Source organism: Piliocolobus tephrosceles, chromosome 6, assembly GCF_002776525.5.
Source record: "Piliocolobus tephrosceles isolate RC106 chromosome 6, ASM277652v3, whole genome shotgun sequence".
Lineage (NCBI taxonomy): Eukaryota > Metazoa > Chordata > Mammalia > Primates > Cercopithecidae > Piliocolobus > Piliocolobus tephrosceles.
Genome location: NC_045439.1, coordinates 534,838 through 548,549, shown reverse-complemented (window position 1 = coordinate 548,549; position 13,712 = coordinate 534,838). Strand labels below are relative to the sequence as shown.

General features: G+C 60.5%; 1 protein-coding gene across 4 annotated transcripts in view; it reads left to right on the top strand.

The window, feature by feature from the left end:
* The first annotated feature begins 431 nt into the window (after positions 1–431).
* Positions 432–13,712, top strand: part of PACS2 (phosphofurin acidic cluster sorting protein 2) — a 78,912-nt gene continuing 65,631 nt past the window's right edge. The window contains exon 1 of one of the 4 annotated variants that reach the window (XM_026447503.1): positions 432–516. In XM_026447503.1, coding sequence (XP_026303288.1) covers positions 488–516 — 29 coding nt within the window. In that variant the 5' untranslated portion in view covers positions 432–487. The remainder of the gene's footprint in view (positions 517–13,712) is intronic. The other 3 variants (XR_003306766.1, XM_026447502.1, XM_026447501.1) reach the window with 3 other exon arrangements.

Genomic DNA, 13,712 nt, shown 5'->3' with positions numbered 1-13,712 from the left:
CACCCGTCTCGGCCTCCCAAAGTGCTGGGATTACAGTCTTGAGCCACCGCGCCCGGCAATTACTGTGTATTTTAGTTGTTTTTTTATGAAGCCCACAAAGATGTTACTGCTTTATACTGTGAAATTTGATGAGCTTCAAAACTCACCACTTCCTTTTTTGCTCATTCTTCTTTCATCTCAGGAATCATTTTCCCCCTGTTGAACATTTGTTGAACATTTGTTCTTAGGATTTCCTTTAGTGAGGATCTGCTGATAACTGCCGTCTCTTTCTGTTTGTCTGAAGATGTTTTTGTTTGCCCTCACCCTGAGCAGGGCGTGTGCTGCTTGTCCAATGCTGGGGTGGTGTGTGCGCCTCCCACAGGCCGGGGTGGTGTGTGCGCCTCCCACAGGCTCAGGCAGGGTGTCCCTGACTTTGACTTCCTGCTTTGCCCTGAGAGGTCAGCGGCCGTGACACGCTGGAGGGAGACGTCGGGGTGGCTTTGTGGTCATGTCATCGCTGCCAACGGTCGTCTCATGGTGGGTCCTGATGTGGCTTGTTTTGTGATTGCCTGAGTCGGGGTTACTCGTTAGGCTTGCTGACTTTGTGGATTGATGATTTTCACGAGTCCTGGGAAGCTCTCACCACTGTGTCTTCCACTGCTGCTTCTGCGCCGTTCTCTGTCTCACCTCTGGAGCAACAATTGGACATGCTGGTCTTCCTGCCGGATCCTCTGCATCCGTAGATGCACTGGGTGGTGTCAGTGGGCGGCGGCCGGCTGGGCAGTAGCCTGTCTCCAGCCCTTCCCCCTGCCTCTGTCCACGTGCTGGGGTGTCTCCTCAGGAGACAGCTATGGAATTACACTGGGAAATGAGGCTCAAATTAATCCATAGCTGCGTGTTGCCTACTGACCCCCGCCGGCCTGCGCGAGTCTCTCACAGCGGGACCCTGTCTGCCTTGCTCGGTGCTGTACCCAGCCCCTGCCCAGAGCCCGCACAGTGTAGCTTCTTGGTGTATGTTCCTGTAATGGAACCAGGTTGTCATGCCAAGGAGTGTGGTTTCATTTTGAGCGGTGGGGAAGTCACTGGACTATTTAAAGCATGTGTGTTTGGGAGAGCAGTGCTGCTGGAGCGGTGATCCACACTGGAGGCGGGGATGGGTGGGAGGTGTTGTGCGGGGCTTGGGACTGGACTTTCGGAGGTGGTCTGCAGTGATCTGGGGAAGACGGGCTGCTCAGAGGGACGGGCTGAGGAAGCTCAGCTGGGCAGCCTGTGGCCTGTAGGCTGGGCAGCACTCGGGCTGGGGCCCAGGGGCAGCAGGACAGTGCCCATAGCCCTGGAGGCCTTGGGGATTCAGAGGACCTGGCCCATCGCCGTGGCCAGCACAGTGTGTGCACGCCGCCCTGTCTGCACAGGCAGTGCCCTGCTTTCAAGACGCAGGCAACCTCTCTGGCTGTTCTGTCCTCCTGTCAACACTGCAATCACATGGCAGTGGGTCTCTCGCTGGGGACTGGCTTTTGTGCAGGAAACAGAGGGCAGGGGGCTGCAGTGTCCTTGGGCTAAAGGATGCTTTCCTTGGATCTGGGCACTAGAAGCAGCCCTCTCCCTCTCTTAGCCCAGCATTCTCACCATGCGTCCCAGGAAAGTTTGAGGGAGTGGGCAGCTGCGGTGCTGTGGCGGGGTCGGGGCGCTGCTGCAGAGAGCGGGTCTGCAGTCAGTCACAGTGACGGGGGTCTCTTTGGACCCTGTGACTTGTGTGTGGTGGTGGCAGACGGTGGCATTGCCAAGGCAGGGTGCTCAGGTGCAGGTGGGAAGGGATGGCAGGATGGAGGTTGCACTGTGCTTTCCCCAGGACCAGGGGGCAGGGTGTGGCGTGCTTGTTCCTGCCCGGCCGGCCGTGGAGGTCTCTGTAGGACAGGCTCCTGCTGAGGGCAGCCCTGAGGCCTACGAGCTGCTGGCCCCGCAGGCTGGCTGGGCCTGTTTGGCTCGGCAGCTGCTCTGAGAGGCAGCCCTAAAAATAGCCAAGTGCTGAGAGGCCGTCCCCTTCTGCTCTCCAGGCGCGCGGCACGCCGATGTGTGCTCGGTTCAGGCCGACTTTGCAGGGTTGTGAGGGTGTTGAGAGCGTGGCTGCTCGTCATAGTGCTGGGGTTGTCAGCAGCTCCTCGAGGGCTCCAGCCTGTGGAGGCCGGTGGCACCCCGTCTCACCCCACGCCCCACAGATGGGGTCAGGTTCTCCAGGAGCCCTGGGGAGCACTGGCTACTGCTGGGCTGCTCTCACGCCCGGTACATTCATGGCCGTGGCTCCAGGTCCTCTGCATGGTCAGGGCCATGCTGGGTCCTCTGGGGTGCAGGTGCTGCTCAACAGAGGAGTCAGGACCCGAAAGGGACAGAAATGGGCAAGGGAAGACACTGGGGAAGGGGTGGGTCTGCCCTTCCTCCCGGGGGTACACACAGGCCTGGGGCTAGGCAGCCTGCTCTGGGCCTGACTGTCCCGCTCCACTGCCCCAACCAGCCTTTCCTCAGCACCCCCTGGTCAAGCTGTGGGCGCCCCCTGCTCCCGGACACAGGCAGCACCTGGCCGAGTGTGGAGACGCTGCAGTGGGATCTTCGCCTATGGCCCAGCCCCGAGGGCACCGTCGTGGGGTGGTGGGGTGCAGAGGGGCTGGGCCACAGTGATTGTGGAGGGAGCAGTGCTGTGGCTTTGGGTGGGGTGGGGTTGGGTTGGGGGAGGGTTTGCCTCAAGGCAGCAGCTCTCTTCAGGGGGTCAGCAGGAGACAAGTGGGTTCTAATGACCCCTGAGTCCTGAGACAAGAGGGGGTGAGCTGGAGCAGGCGAAGGGCCTTGGAGGGGCCTTCAGTCCCCACGCAGCCCTTGCGCAGCCTTTTGGGCCAACATCCTGGGCCTTGCTTGGCAGAAGAGTTTGGGCTCCATGGGCTTGAGGTCCACATGGTCAGCTCGCTCGGTCCAACACCGTGTCTCGCATTTCTGTGTCTCGACTGCCCCATGCAGCCCGTGCCCCAAGAGCAGCTGGCAGCAGCCGCTGTGCAAGGGCAGCTCAGCGCAGCAGCCCTGGGAGCCAGGTGTGTCTTGAGCTGAGCAGCAAAGTGACCATGCAGTCCAGCCTCCCTTCAGCCTTCCCCAGGACGCCTTTCGTCTTGCGGGGATGGTCAGCATGGGGGTGCCCAGCACCATCTGGAAGGCAGGCCAGGATGTGGATCCATGAGGCAGATGCATATCCCTCTTCTCAGATGTTCTTGTTCTGGTGAGCATAGGGAACGGGACTGAGCCTATGCTGATGGGAAGGGCCCTGGCCTTGGGCTGCTGTCCTGCAAGCTTGGCCCCTCTGTTGGGCCCCTCCTCCCTGCCTTTGTTTGCTCTCCAACCTTCTGGGAGTCCCCGTCTGCATCAGGACAGAGGTGACCAGGGACCGGTTGACAGCTAGGATGCCACCAGCGTCTTTTGTTTAATTTGAGCCTCATTTCCCAGTGTAATTCCATAGCTGACCCTGCAAGAGGCATTGACAACATTTCTTTATTGTATGGCCCCCAGCCAGGACTTCCCTATTTTTAGATGCAAAATAATTGGGCAAGAATTTTCATCAGCATTGCACCCTGGGCTCGTGCAGGTGTCTCCAGGGCCGCCTCGAGACCAGCGCCCGCCTCTCTGGTCCTGGACACGGGTGGGGCGGGGGCTCCCCCGCAGCAGTGGAGTTGAGGCTTCTATAAGAGCTCGTTCCTGGTCAGTTTGAGGGTGGACATACTGCATCTTCCCAGTTGCCCCGGGAGCGCCTCAGGAGGGTGAGCGGCAGGAGGCCGATGCCCTGCTAGCAGGGCGTCCCTTGTGGCCAGGCCTTCCCGGTGCGGCGCTGAGTTGGGCCGTTCGTTCCTCTGAGTGCTGGGGAGAGGGATGGCTGCTCAGGCTTTGGGCGGTGCCCGCCGGTGGCTCCAGGAGCTGCTCCGTAGTGGGGCCTGGGAGGGTGTCCCTTCTGCATTGTCGGGCTGCCCCTGTGCCACACAGGTGTCAGGTTGTGAGCCTCTCTGGCCTAGGGCTCCTTCCCCACCCACCTCAAGCCTGGCATGTGGCCCCACCAGGGACCGGACGGGGAGCTTTGGCCCTGAAGACCCACCCTGAGGTCTGAGCTCTCCTGGCCTGAGCGTGCTGGCTGCTGCGAGCTCCATGTTCATCCTGAGGCCAGGACTCTGCTGTTCCTCCTGGTGGGAGCTGCTGTGAAGCCCTGGGGAGCCTCCTGTCCCTCCAGCCTGCCCCTTGCAGTCAGTCCTGCTGTTCCCTCAGCTCCCGCACTTTCCAGCTTGGCCCTGGGCTTCCTATTTTTCCCACCTGGCTGGACATACAGGTTGTCGTGCCTTGGAAAGTTGAGTTACCACACCTGAATCAGTGCTCTCGTGGCTTGCCTGGCTATGGCTTCAGCCGGAAATGGAGCTGAGCGTGGCCTGTGTTTATAAATACAGCACCCATCAGGTCCAGCGTCGCTGTCTCCTGCAGGAGACGTTGGCTTTGGACGTGAAGAACAGCTGCAAGGCCACAGGGCCAAGGGACATCTCACCAGCTGGGAGGCCAGTGTGCCTGACCTGGCCACACAGAGCGAGCCTCAGAAGCCAGCGGGAAGGAGGGCATGCCTTGAGGAGGGGTCCGGGTCAAGAGGCTGCACTGGTGGTAGCCTGAGGGGGTGTGCCTGGCCAGGTCAGTACCTGCCACTACTGCTTGCTGCACTCACTGTCTGAGCATTGGGGATCGTGGGCCTGAGGTGCAGGGACCTCAGCTCCCGTGGGCAGCTCCTCCACCAGCCTCTTGCTTCTCAGACCCTCGGCAAGTGGTGACAGAGGCTGGGGTGGAGTTGTTTTCCTGCCATGGTCCTGTCAAATTGTGCTGGGGGCAGGGCCAGGAATCACAGCAGGTGTCTGCTGCTAGCGCATGGAGCCTGTGCTGGGGGCAGGGTGGGTGCAGCTCATGCCTCTGCACCTTGCTTGCTGCACTCACCTGGGGAGGATGTGGCGGGGCAGAGGGCGGCTGGCCAGGTTCTGGGACTGCACCTGGCTCTGGCGGGCTATCGAAGGTTTTGGAGGTTTCTTTAATTAGCAACATGCTATCCAGAGATTGCCACTGTGGCTTGAGCGGCTCCCAGCCATACAGCAGGACCATCGACAGCCGAGGCCCGGCTCACCGGCCTAGACCACCTGAGGTCTTGCTGGGGATTTTATCAGAACAGTGCCTCCCCCAGGATCCGTCCACCTTCAGTGGACCAGGCCCTGCAGTGGTTCCAGTTACTGCCTGGGAAAGTTTCCAGCACTGATGAGGGGGTGACTCTTGGTCAGAGGTTGAGTGTTTCCCTGGGTGTGGAGGTGTGCAGAGAAGAGACGGGTGCAGTTCGTGAAGGACAGAGAGCTTATGCCGTGCCCCCTGCGCCCAACCCCGGAGTGGCCAGCTTTCCTTTGACTGGGGAAGAGGCAGCTGTCCAGGGTTGTCCTCACCTCGCCTCCTGGAGAATGTAGTCCCTTCAGAAAGGGGACCCGATAGTGGGTGACCTGGTGCCCACCACCCGCTGCCTCCCCGGGCCTTCCTGGGGCTTAGCAGCTCAGGAGAGGAGGGAGCTCAGGCTATGGCTGCTCTGTGAGTTGGACACAGATGCTTCAGCTGCTGGGCCCAGCAGTGTGAGTGGCCACAGAGAACAGGGGCCCAGAGGCTGCTCTTGGGGACACTGGCAGCAGTTGCGCTCTGGGCTCGCCATGCCTGAAGCTGGAATATTCCACAGGTGCCACGCACTTGCTGGAGGTACTACTTGGGGGTCGGCTGTGGCCGGGCCTCCCAGCAGCCCTAGTCTTGGTGCGTGGCTCCCACACCCAGCACCTTTCCGCTGACCTGAACACCCAGGGCACAGTGGCAGCAGCATCATTAGGATTTTCAACTAGCCGTTCGCGTTAAGAGTGAAGAGAAAACCTTGTTAGATTGGACTCATTGAGAAAAAGACTCCAGCGAATCTCTTGCCTGGTGTCTTTGCAGTCGCCTCCAAGGGTCGCGAGGCAGGGCAGCAGCCCCTCAGTGCCGGTGTGGCCCAGCAGCACCTCTTTTGCATATTATTGACCTAGAGAGAGAGGTCAGTTGGAATTCAGAGCTGCACAGTCAGGAAATTCGTGGCAGCAGAGAATTATAGATGCTGTAGGCATTCGATGAATCTTCTCCACCTTGCTGTGGGGTTAATTCAGGGGAGCAGTGGGGAGTGTGCTAGGAGTGAGATCAGAGGGAGGACTCCCTGGAGGCTGGCCCTGCACCCTGGAGACCCCGTGGCCCTGGTGCTGGCTGCATCCTCTGGGGCTCCTCATCTGTCTGCAGAGGAGGAAGCTGTGGAGCGAGCGTGTGTACAGGAGCAGTGTGGGCTGCACAGAGGCGTTTGCGGGGGCGCCTGTGGTTTGCAGGGGCCTGGCTATGGCTGCCCTGTGTGATCTCTGTCCCCGTCTTCTCCCGGCTTCCCTCGGGCCCTGTGTGCCCAACTTGGCGCTTCAAGATTTGCTCCCTGACAACTGTTGCCTTTCCCAGAAGAGAAGTCCCTGAAACCAGGGCCAGCCTGCTGTCACCTGCCTGCTGCTCCTGCCCCACCAGCACCATCCTGGGTCCAAACTGGCCGACAGTCTAGGGGGTGCTCAGGGCCTCCGGGAGCTCTGGGAGAGTCTAGGGTGCTCTAGATCCTTGAGCTCTTGGGGCAGTAGAGTGGGGGTCTGGGGTTCTGGACACCTTCTGGTGTCAGCCAAGTGGCAGGCACCTTCTGGGCTTGGTGGCGAGGCTTCTCATGATGGCTCAGGGAGGTCCAGACAGCCCCCTTGTCTAGGTGTGCACCTGGAGTCTTTACCTGAGTAACTTGCGAACAGGCCTTGCAGGGCTCTAGTGCATCGGCTCCTGGACTGCAGGCAGCAGCAAGCTCTGCCATGTGGTACTGCTTCTCATGGAGAGGAGACCACCAGGCTCCTTCCAGGAGGGTGAGGTGTGTGCAGCAGGAGCGTCCAGGCCTGGAACTCGAGCTGTGGTGTGGTGGTGCCAGCTTAGGAGCCAAGCGCAGTTGGGAGGTGAAACCCATCCCTGTGGTCTGCACATCACGCCAGGGCTGAGTTCCCAGCTGGGATGCCCTGGGAGGCACAGGGTGGGCTCTGGACGCCTGCTGGGGGATTTCAGCGAGAACCAATAAGGGTTGAGCCGGAGCCTCCAAGAAGCCTGGGGTCCGTGTGTGGGAAGGAACGGGGACAGGAGCCTCCAAGAAGCCTGGGGTCCGTGTGTGGGAAGGCGGGGACAGGAGGTTGTGAAGGGCGTGTGGGTTCTGGGAGGCTCACTGTAGTGGAGATGTCCTGCCTTCGACGAGGCCACGCAGAGGAAGGTTACCGTGCTGCGGAGTTTTCTTTCCGAGCACGAAATGCTCACCTCCTGGAGGGAGTGGGGCCGCAGCCAGCCCTGACCCAATTGGGGGTGCGGCTGCTCTCTGGACCCCAGGTCCCAGGGTGGCAGCTAGTGCAGCCTAGGCCACACCAGCACCACCCCTTGCCCCTGTCTCCACGGAGCACCGGGGGACTCTGGCATCAGAGTCCTGGGGCCCCACCCGACACCCACACATTTCCTGTCTTTTCTCAGGCAATCGCCATGGTACCCGGGGCTGGCCTTATTTCAGCTTCCTGGCGAGTGCCCTGTGGTCAGTCATTTCTGTCCTCACCTTTACCTCAAATTCTGCTTTTTGCCTTAAGTGCATTTCCAACTCCATCTCTGTGCCAGCTGTGCCCCGTGCAGCCTCTGCCGGCATCTCCTGCTCACGTAACATCAACTTTCTGGGTCCTCGGTGAACGGCTTTGTTTGTTTGTTTTTTGTTTTTTGAAACGGAGTCTCACCCTGTGGCCTGGGCTGGAGTACAGTGGCACAATCTCGGCTCACTGCAACCTCCACCTCCCGGGTTCAAGCAATTCTCCTGCCTCAGCCTCCCGAGTAGCTGGGATTACAGGCATGAGCTACCACACCCAGCTAATTTTTGAATTTTTAATAGAGACGGGGTTTCACCATGTTGGCCAGGCTGGTCTTGAACTCCTGATCTCAGGTGATCCGCCTGCCTCGGCCTCCCAAAGTGCTGGGATTACAGGCTTGAGCCACCATGCCTGACCCAGGTTGGCCTTTAACTGGCAAGTTTAGTCAGTGTTTCTGTGTGATGATGTAGTTGCATGTATTCCTGTCATTTTGATCATTTTGATTCTGTTTATTATGCATTTCCTTTGCTACGTTTTGTTATTTTCTCTGTGGAAATTAAGGAAGGATCAAGATTGAGTTTATTTTTATTTTTGAGACAGGTTCTCACTCTGTTGCTCAAGCTAGAGTGCAGTGGGATGATCATAGCTCCCTGCAGCCTCAAACTCTGGGGCTCAAGTCATCCTCCCATTTCAGCCTCCTAAAGTGTTGGGATTACAAGCATGAGCCATTGTGCCTGGCCTGAGTTTTCTGTGTTACCCACTCCAAGAAATCTGATTTTTAGTCCTTTTAACTGGTACTGATTTGCTGTGAAAGACCTGTTGACATTTAAGGATAGTCAACAACCCTCCACCCTCCAAAGGTAGGAGAGCTGAAATGCAGGAGAAACAGCAATGCCTTTGATGACTGGGACTTGGCTGCTGCTTTGCTCACCTGGGGCCCCGCCCTTCCCGAGGATAGTTTGTGTTTTCCTGGAGCACATCCTTCAGAAGTTCTTTCAATCTTTCAGTGCCTGAAGATGGCGTTTTTGTCCCCCTCGCACCTGGGGATCACAGCGTTCTAGGTTGACAGTTTTGTCTCCTCAGTACTTTGACAATTGTTTTATTGTCTTGTCTCTGTTGTGGTTTTGAGGAGTCTGTGATCAGTCTGCTCCTTGTTCCTGGCAGGACACCTGTATGCTCTGTGGTTGCTTTTAGCATTTTTATTTTGATTTGGTCCCTCTCCTGCCCCCAAGGGCCAGGAGGTTTCAGACACCTTCCTGGGATTCCCTGGAGGGGAGCAGCCTTGATTCCTAAACAAGATTTGTTATTAGCATTGCTTTTGAGCCTCCTTGGGAGTCGCTGAATACAAGCATCTCTCTTCTTGTTTTGGAAGAATCCTCAGTCAGACATTGCATCTCCTTCCTTGGGTGGAAGCCGCTCGGTCACTGTCCTGCGCCTCGCCGCGGTGCTGCATGTGCCTCCGTGCCTGCTTCTCCTTCCGTGGGAGCCCCTCCCAGCCCCTCCCTGGTGCCGGGAAGCACAGTGGTCCTGCCCTCTGTGGGCTGTGTGGAGAAATGTTGCCGGCTAGTCCCAGACCCACAGCACGGAGCACGGGGGTTTTGCCTGGTGTCGGTGATATCAGTGGGGAGTGAGAGGAGCAGGTGGCCCCCTCGGCCATGTTCAGGGTGTCCCTGTGTGGCCGACCACCTCCAGGGCTGAGACCACACAGGAAGCAGTTGGGTTTGTGAGAACCCCCAGGGGAAGCTGTGCTGATCCTCCCCTGAGCCTGTGACAGCTGAGGGCACAGGCAGTGAGGTGGGGCTCGGTGCCTGGGGTTGAGTTGGGAAGGTTTTGTGTCTGACCCACTGCTTCCTAGGTGGGAGCTCCCTCCTCAGGCACTGCGTGCTTCTCTGCGAGGCCACAGCCCAGGTCCCGGGCCTCTGCCTGGTCCTCTTGTGGGCAGTCCACAGACCTGGAGCCCAGGAGGTGGATTCTGAGGTCTGAGTCCCCCGCGGGACAGCAGTTCCATCCTCTGGTCCCTCTCCTGCCCCCAAGGGCCAGGAGGTTTCCCACACCTTCCTGAGATTCCCTGGAGGGGAGCAGCCTTGATTCCTAAACAAGAAGTTGGTCCTAAGTGCATCCTCTTGATGTGGGGCAGAGAAGAAATCTGAGATAGTCTCATGCCCCCACCGCCATCGTTCCCCCACGTTTTTGTGGGGGTGCTCAGTCTGTGCTCTGTCCCCACCCTGGGCTCTGCTGCCGTGGGCTGCATCATGGTTTCTCCTCTCTATGGAGCGTGTGCTGGGCCCCTGGGGATGGATGCAGACCGAGCCTGGGCCCATGTAGACCAACTGGTATGAGTTGTGAGAGAGAGACAGATGCACGCTCATGCACATACACACGTGCACACACCCATGCACCGTGCACGCGCACACACACCCTGGCCCTGTTCCCCGCCCGTCCCCACCACCTCTTGCTGCAGGTGCTCCTGGTTCCCTCTCTTCACCCAACAGCTGGAGTCATCCTCATGCCCACATCCGTGCCCTGTGCGGAGCAGGTGCTGGTTCTGCCTTCCCCTGGCCTGCCCCAGGCGGGGACACTACACTGGGAAGCTGCCCCGTTGCAGGCGTTCTCACGGTGCTGCTGCTGTGTTAGCTGTTTGCAGCACAGGCTGGCCAGTCCTGGGGCGCTGTACAGACTCTCCTGGAAGCCTGTCCCTGGCGTCCTGTCCTACTGGGGGCACGGTGTCTCGGCAGAAGGTTCTGGCTGTCCCCTGGGGTGCTGGCTTGTGTGACCTGGCCTTGCTGGGCCCAGTGACATGCAGTCTGGGGATGTTCCTGGGACCCGTTGGGCTTGCGGTGGCCACTTAGGAAAGCTGAGCACTGAAAGTGCCAAAACCTGGGACACCTTCTTGCAGGCCCACCCTTCACCCTTTGCCACATGGGCCATTGGGGACGGAGGAGGTGGGAGGTTTTGGCAAAGCAGCCCAAAGGTCCAGGCAGACCCAGGGCTGGTGACTGGCCTGGCCTCTCACCCTCCTCACTGAGAGTCACAGCCTATGGCCCATGGCAGGGCTGCCCAGGACAGGGGCTTGGCCCGGAGGCCTGCAGCGCGAGGCCTGGCCCACAGGCCTTCCCAGAGGGGGTTCTGGGAGCTTCCCCCAGCTGTCACAAGCACCTGCCTGTGCCTCGTCTGTGCTAAAATAGCCCCTGCACAGAAACGCCCTTGCTGGGCAGGGCCCATTCCTGCTGGAAGACACCTGTCAGGTCCCTTCCTGCCTGGGGCCATGTGGAGTGTCCAGCCTGGGGGTGGTTGTGGGGTGTCGGGGGCCTGGGCCTGGATCCACGATCGCCCTGTCTCATTCAGAACCTTGCCTGGCTTCCCCTGCGCAGCTGCCCACCGGCAGTGGCCCCCGCCTGCTTGGCCTGTCTCCTCCTGCCCTGGACCCGTCTGTCTGCCTTCCCGACACCTCTTCTTGCCAGACTCTAGGGCCAAGGGAGTGGGCCCTGGCTGCAGAGGCAGCGCCAGCCAGCCAAGTGGGTCAGCCCACAGACCCCACCTGACCCCAGGGCAGCCTGGCCAGGAGGGCATGGGAAGGGGAGAGCTGTTTCCACCTTGAGGCTGACGCAGACCAGACCTGGCTCCATCCTGAGCAGCAGAACGTATGTGCAGGGCCTCACCCTCTTCCCTCTGTCTACGTAGAGCTCCACCTGAGGCCCAGTGTGTGTGTAGTGCCCACAGCTGAGTTAGCCCAGGCTTGTGGTCATGCTCACAGGTGCACATGGCCACGCAAGTCACTGAGCGTGGACCCAGATGGGGTGCAGCTCAGAGCGTGCACTGCGGAGGGAGCTGTGGAGTCCCTTCCCAGAGCCCCTCTGGTCTGGCAGCCTTGAGCGTGTGTGCGCGGTGTGGGAGGTGGGACCAGAGCTGGGGGGGGGCTCCCCTCCATGGGGGTGGGGTTCCCCTCCAGCTGTTGGTGAGGCACGCTGCACATCTGCATATCTGTGCCTGGGACTGCTGGGCTGGAGGTGGAGGAACAGGGAATGGCCCCTGGGCCTTTGGGTGACTGAGACAGAAGTACAGGCCCAGCAGGTCTGAGGACAGGGTCTCCTGATGGCTGGACCCAGCTTGGACAATGGCCGGCAGCTCCCAGCCTTGCCACAGGCTGGCTGGAACACGTGGTATGGTGGAGCCCAGCGCCGAGGGCCGGACGTGTGTTTGCAGCATTGTCCTCACAGCCACCTTGGAGGCCTCTCTGCTGTGGGGCAGATGCTGTTCCTGGAGCCGTGGTGCTTCCAGGGGCACCCTGGGCTCAACTTGGCCCCCATAGGCCAGTGCCTGATGTAGCTGGAGGCTGTGTGACTGCGACGCCCCGGCCGGCGCCTGGTGTGGCCGTGACGCCCCGGCCGACCCCTGGTGTGGCTGCGACGCCCCGGCCGGCCCCTGGTGTGGCTGCGACGCTCCGGCCGGCCCCTGGTGTGGCTGCGATGCTCTGGCTCCAGCACCATCACATTCCTTCCCCTATTCTGGGGCAGGTGGGGACCACCTCTTCGCCCTCCCTCCTGTGCAGGGCTGGCCTCTGCTGAGGTGACCCCTCATTGGGCTGAGGCTTGGAGACCCAGTGGTCCCAGCCCTTGGTGCAGTCCATCCACCAGGCACCTGACTGAGCCTGAACCTCTCGCTCCACAGCAGCCACCTTCGCCCTGACCGCTGGCCAGCGGCGACACTGAGAAGGCACCCTGACCTTCTGTCCTCATTAGCAGGGAGCAGCCATGTCCAGATAAGGCTGGACATCGGAGAAAGCTGAGTGAGGCTAGCAAGAGCTGGCAGCTACCCCGGGCCGCCTGGGCGACTCTTGGGACTGGCTGGGTGGTAAGTGCTGGCGGTGCAGGGGCAGAGAGCCCCGTGGAACTCTCTCCGTGAGGTTGGCGGTGCCCTGGGGCCCGGCTGCGAGGATGGCAGTGCAGGCACCTGGAGCCTGGGGATGGCAGGGCGTGGGCTGAGCACTTGGGGCACCAGCCTGTGACATTCCTCTGCCCAGGGGCAGCAGGGCATGGAGCGCGTGTGGCCAGCTGCCGCCACAGGGCCCCAGCTCCCACGCGGGCAGGCTTGCGACCGCACCAAGGGGGCAGCTCTTGGAGACAAAAGCTCCTCAGTTTTCCCTTCCAGCAAAACACAGTCAGCAGGTTTGGGACCAGCTGCCTCGGGTCTTAACCATCTGTGCTCTGCGCGCGCCCCCACCCCCATGCCTGCCTGGAGGAAAGTGGTGGGGTTGACGTGCGCCTCGAGGGCCAGCCGGGTGCTGGTGCGTTTCTCAGAAATCCGTGAAGTGCTCCCTTGTCCTGCTTGGGTTCTGTGCTGTCCTCGGGAGTGGCGCGGCTGCATGCCAGGGCCGCAGAGTTGGCCACGCAGCCTCTCGAGGAGGCCTTGAGCCAAGCACAGGATGCAGCCCAGCAGTGATGGCGAGTGGCAGGAGAGAAGGGATCTTGGTTCACGCCGCTGTCTTGGGGGCAGGGTCCTCAGGTGACCAGAGTCCATGCGGGAGCAAGTGAGGACAGGGCTGGGGCAGGCGGCAGGATGAGGCCTCCCAGAGGGGCTCAGTGAATGAATGAACGAAAGCACACACCCCCACGCTGCAGCAGGGCCCGCGTGTGCTTGTTGTTGGGTGAGTCTGGCCTTCCTTCCTGGGGTTGTGGGCCCTGCTTGTGGGAGGCCCCTGTGGGGAGGGCCTCGTCGTAGAAGCGTTCATCAGAGTGAAAGCCGGTCCCTGTGCACGGCTGCTGGGAATGTAGCGTGGTGCAGCTGTTGCAGGGGACAGGACGGCAGCCCCTCGGAAAATGAGACACAGAGTTCCCGTCAGAGTTCCCATGTGACCCAGCAGTTCACTTCTCAGTAGAACCCAGGGGCCCTGAAGCGGGGCCTCCAGGGGAGAGCTGCACCCTGTGTTCACCCAGCCTCACTCACAGCGGCTGAGATAGGCACCGTGTGACCTCCACACCACAGCGTCACTCACCCTCAGTGGGC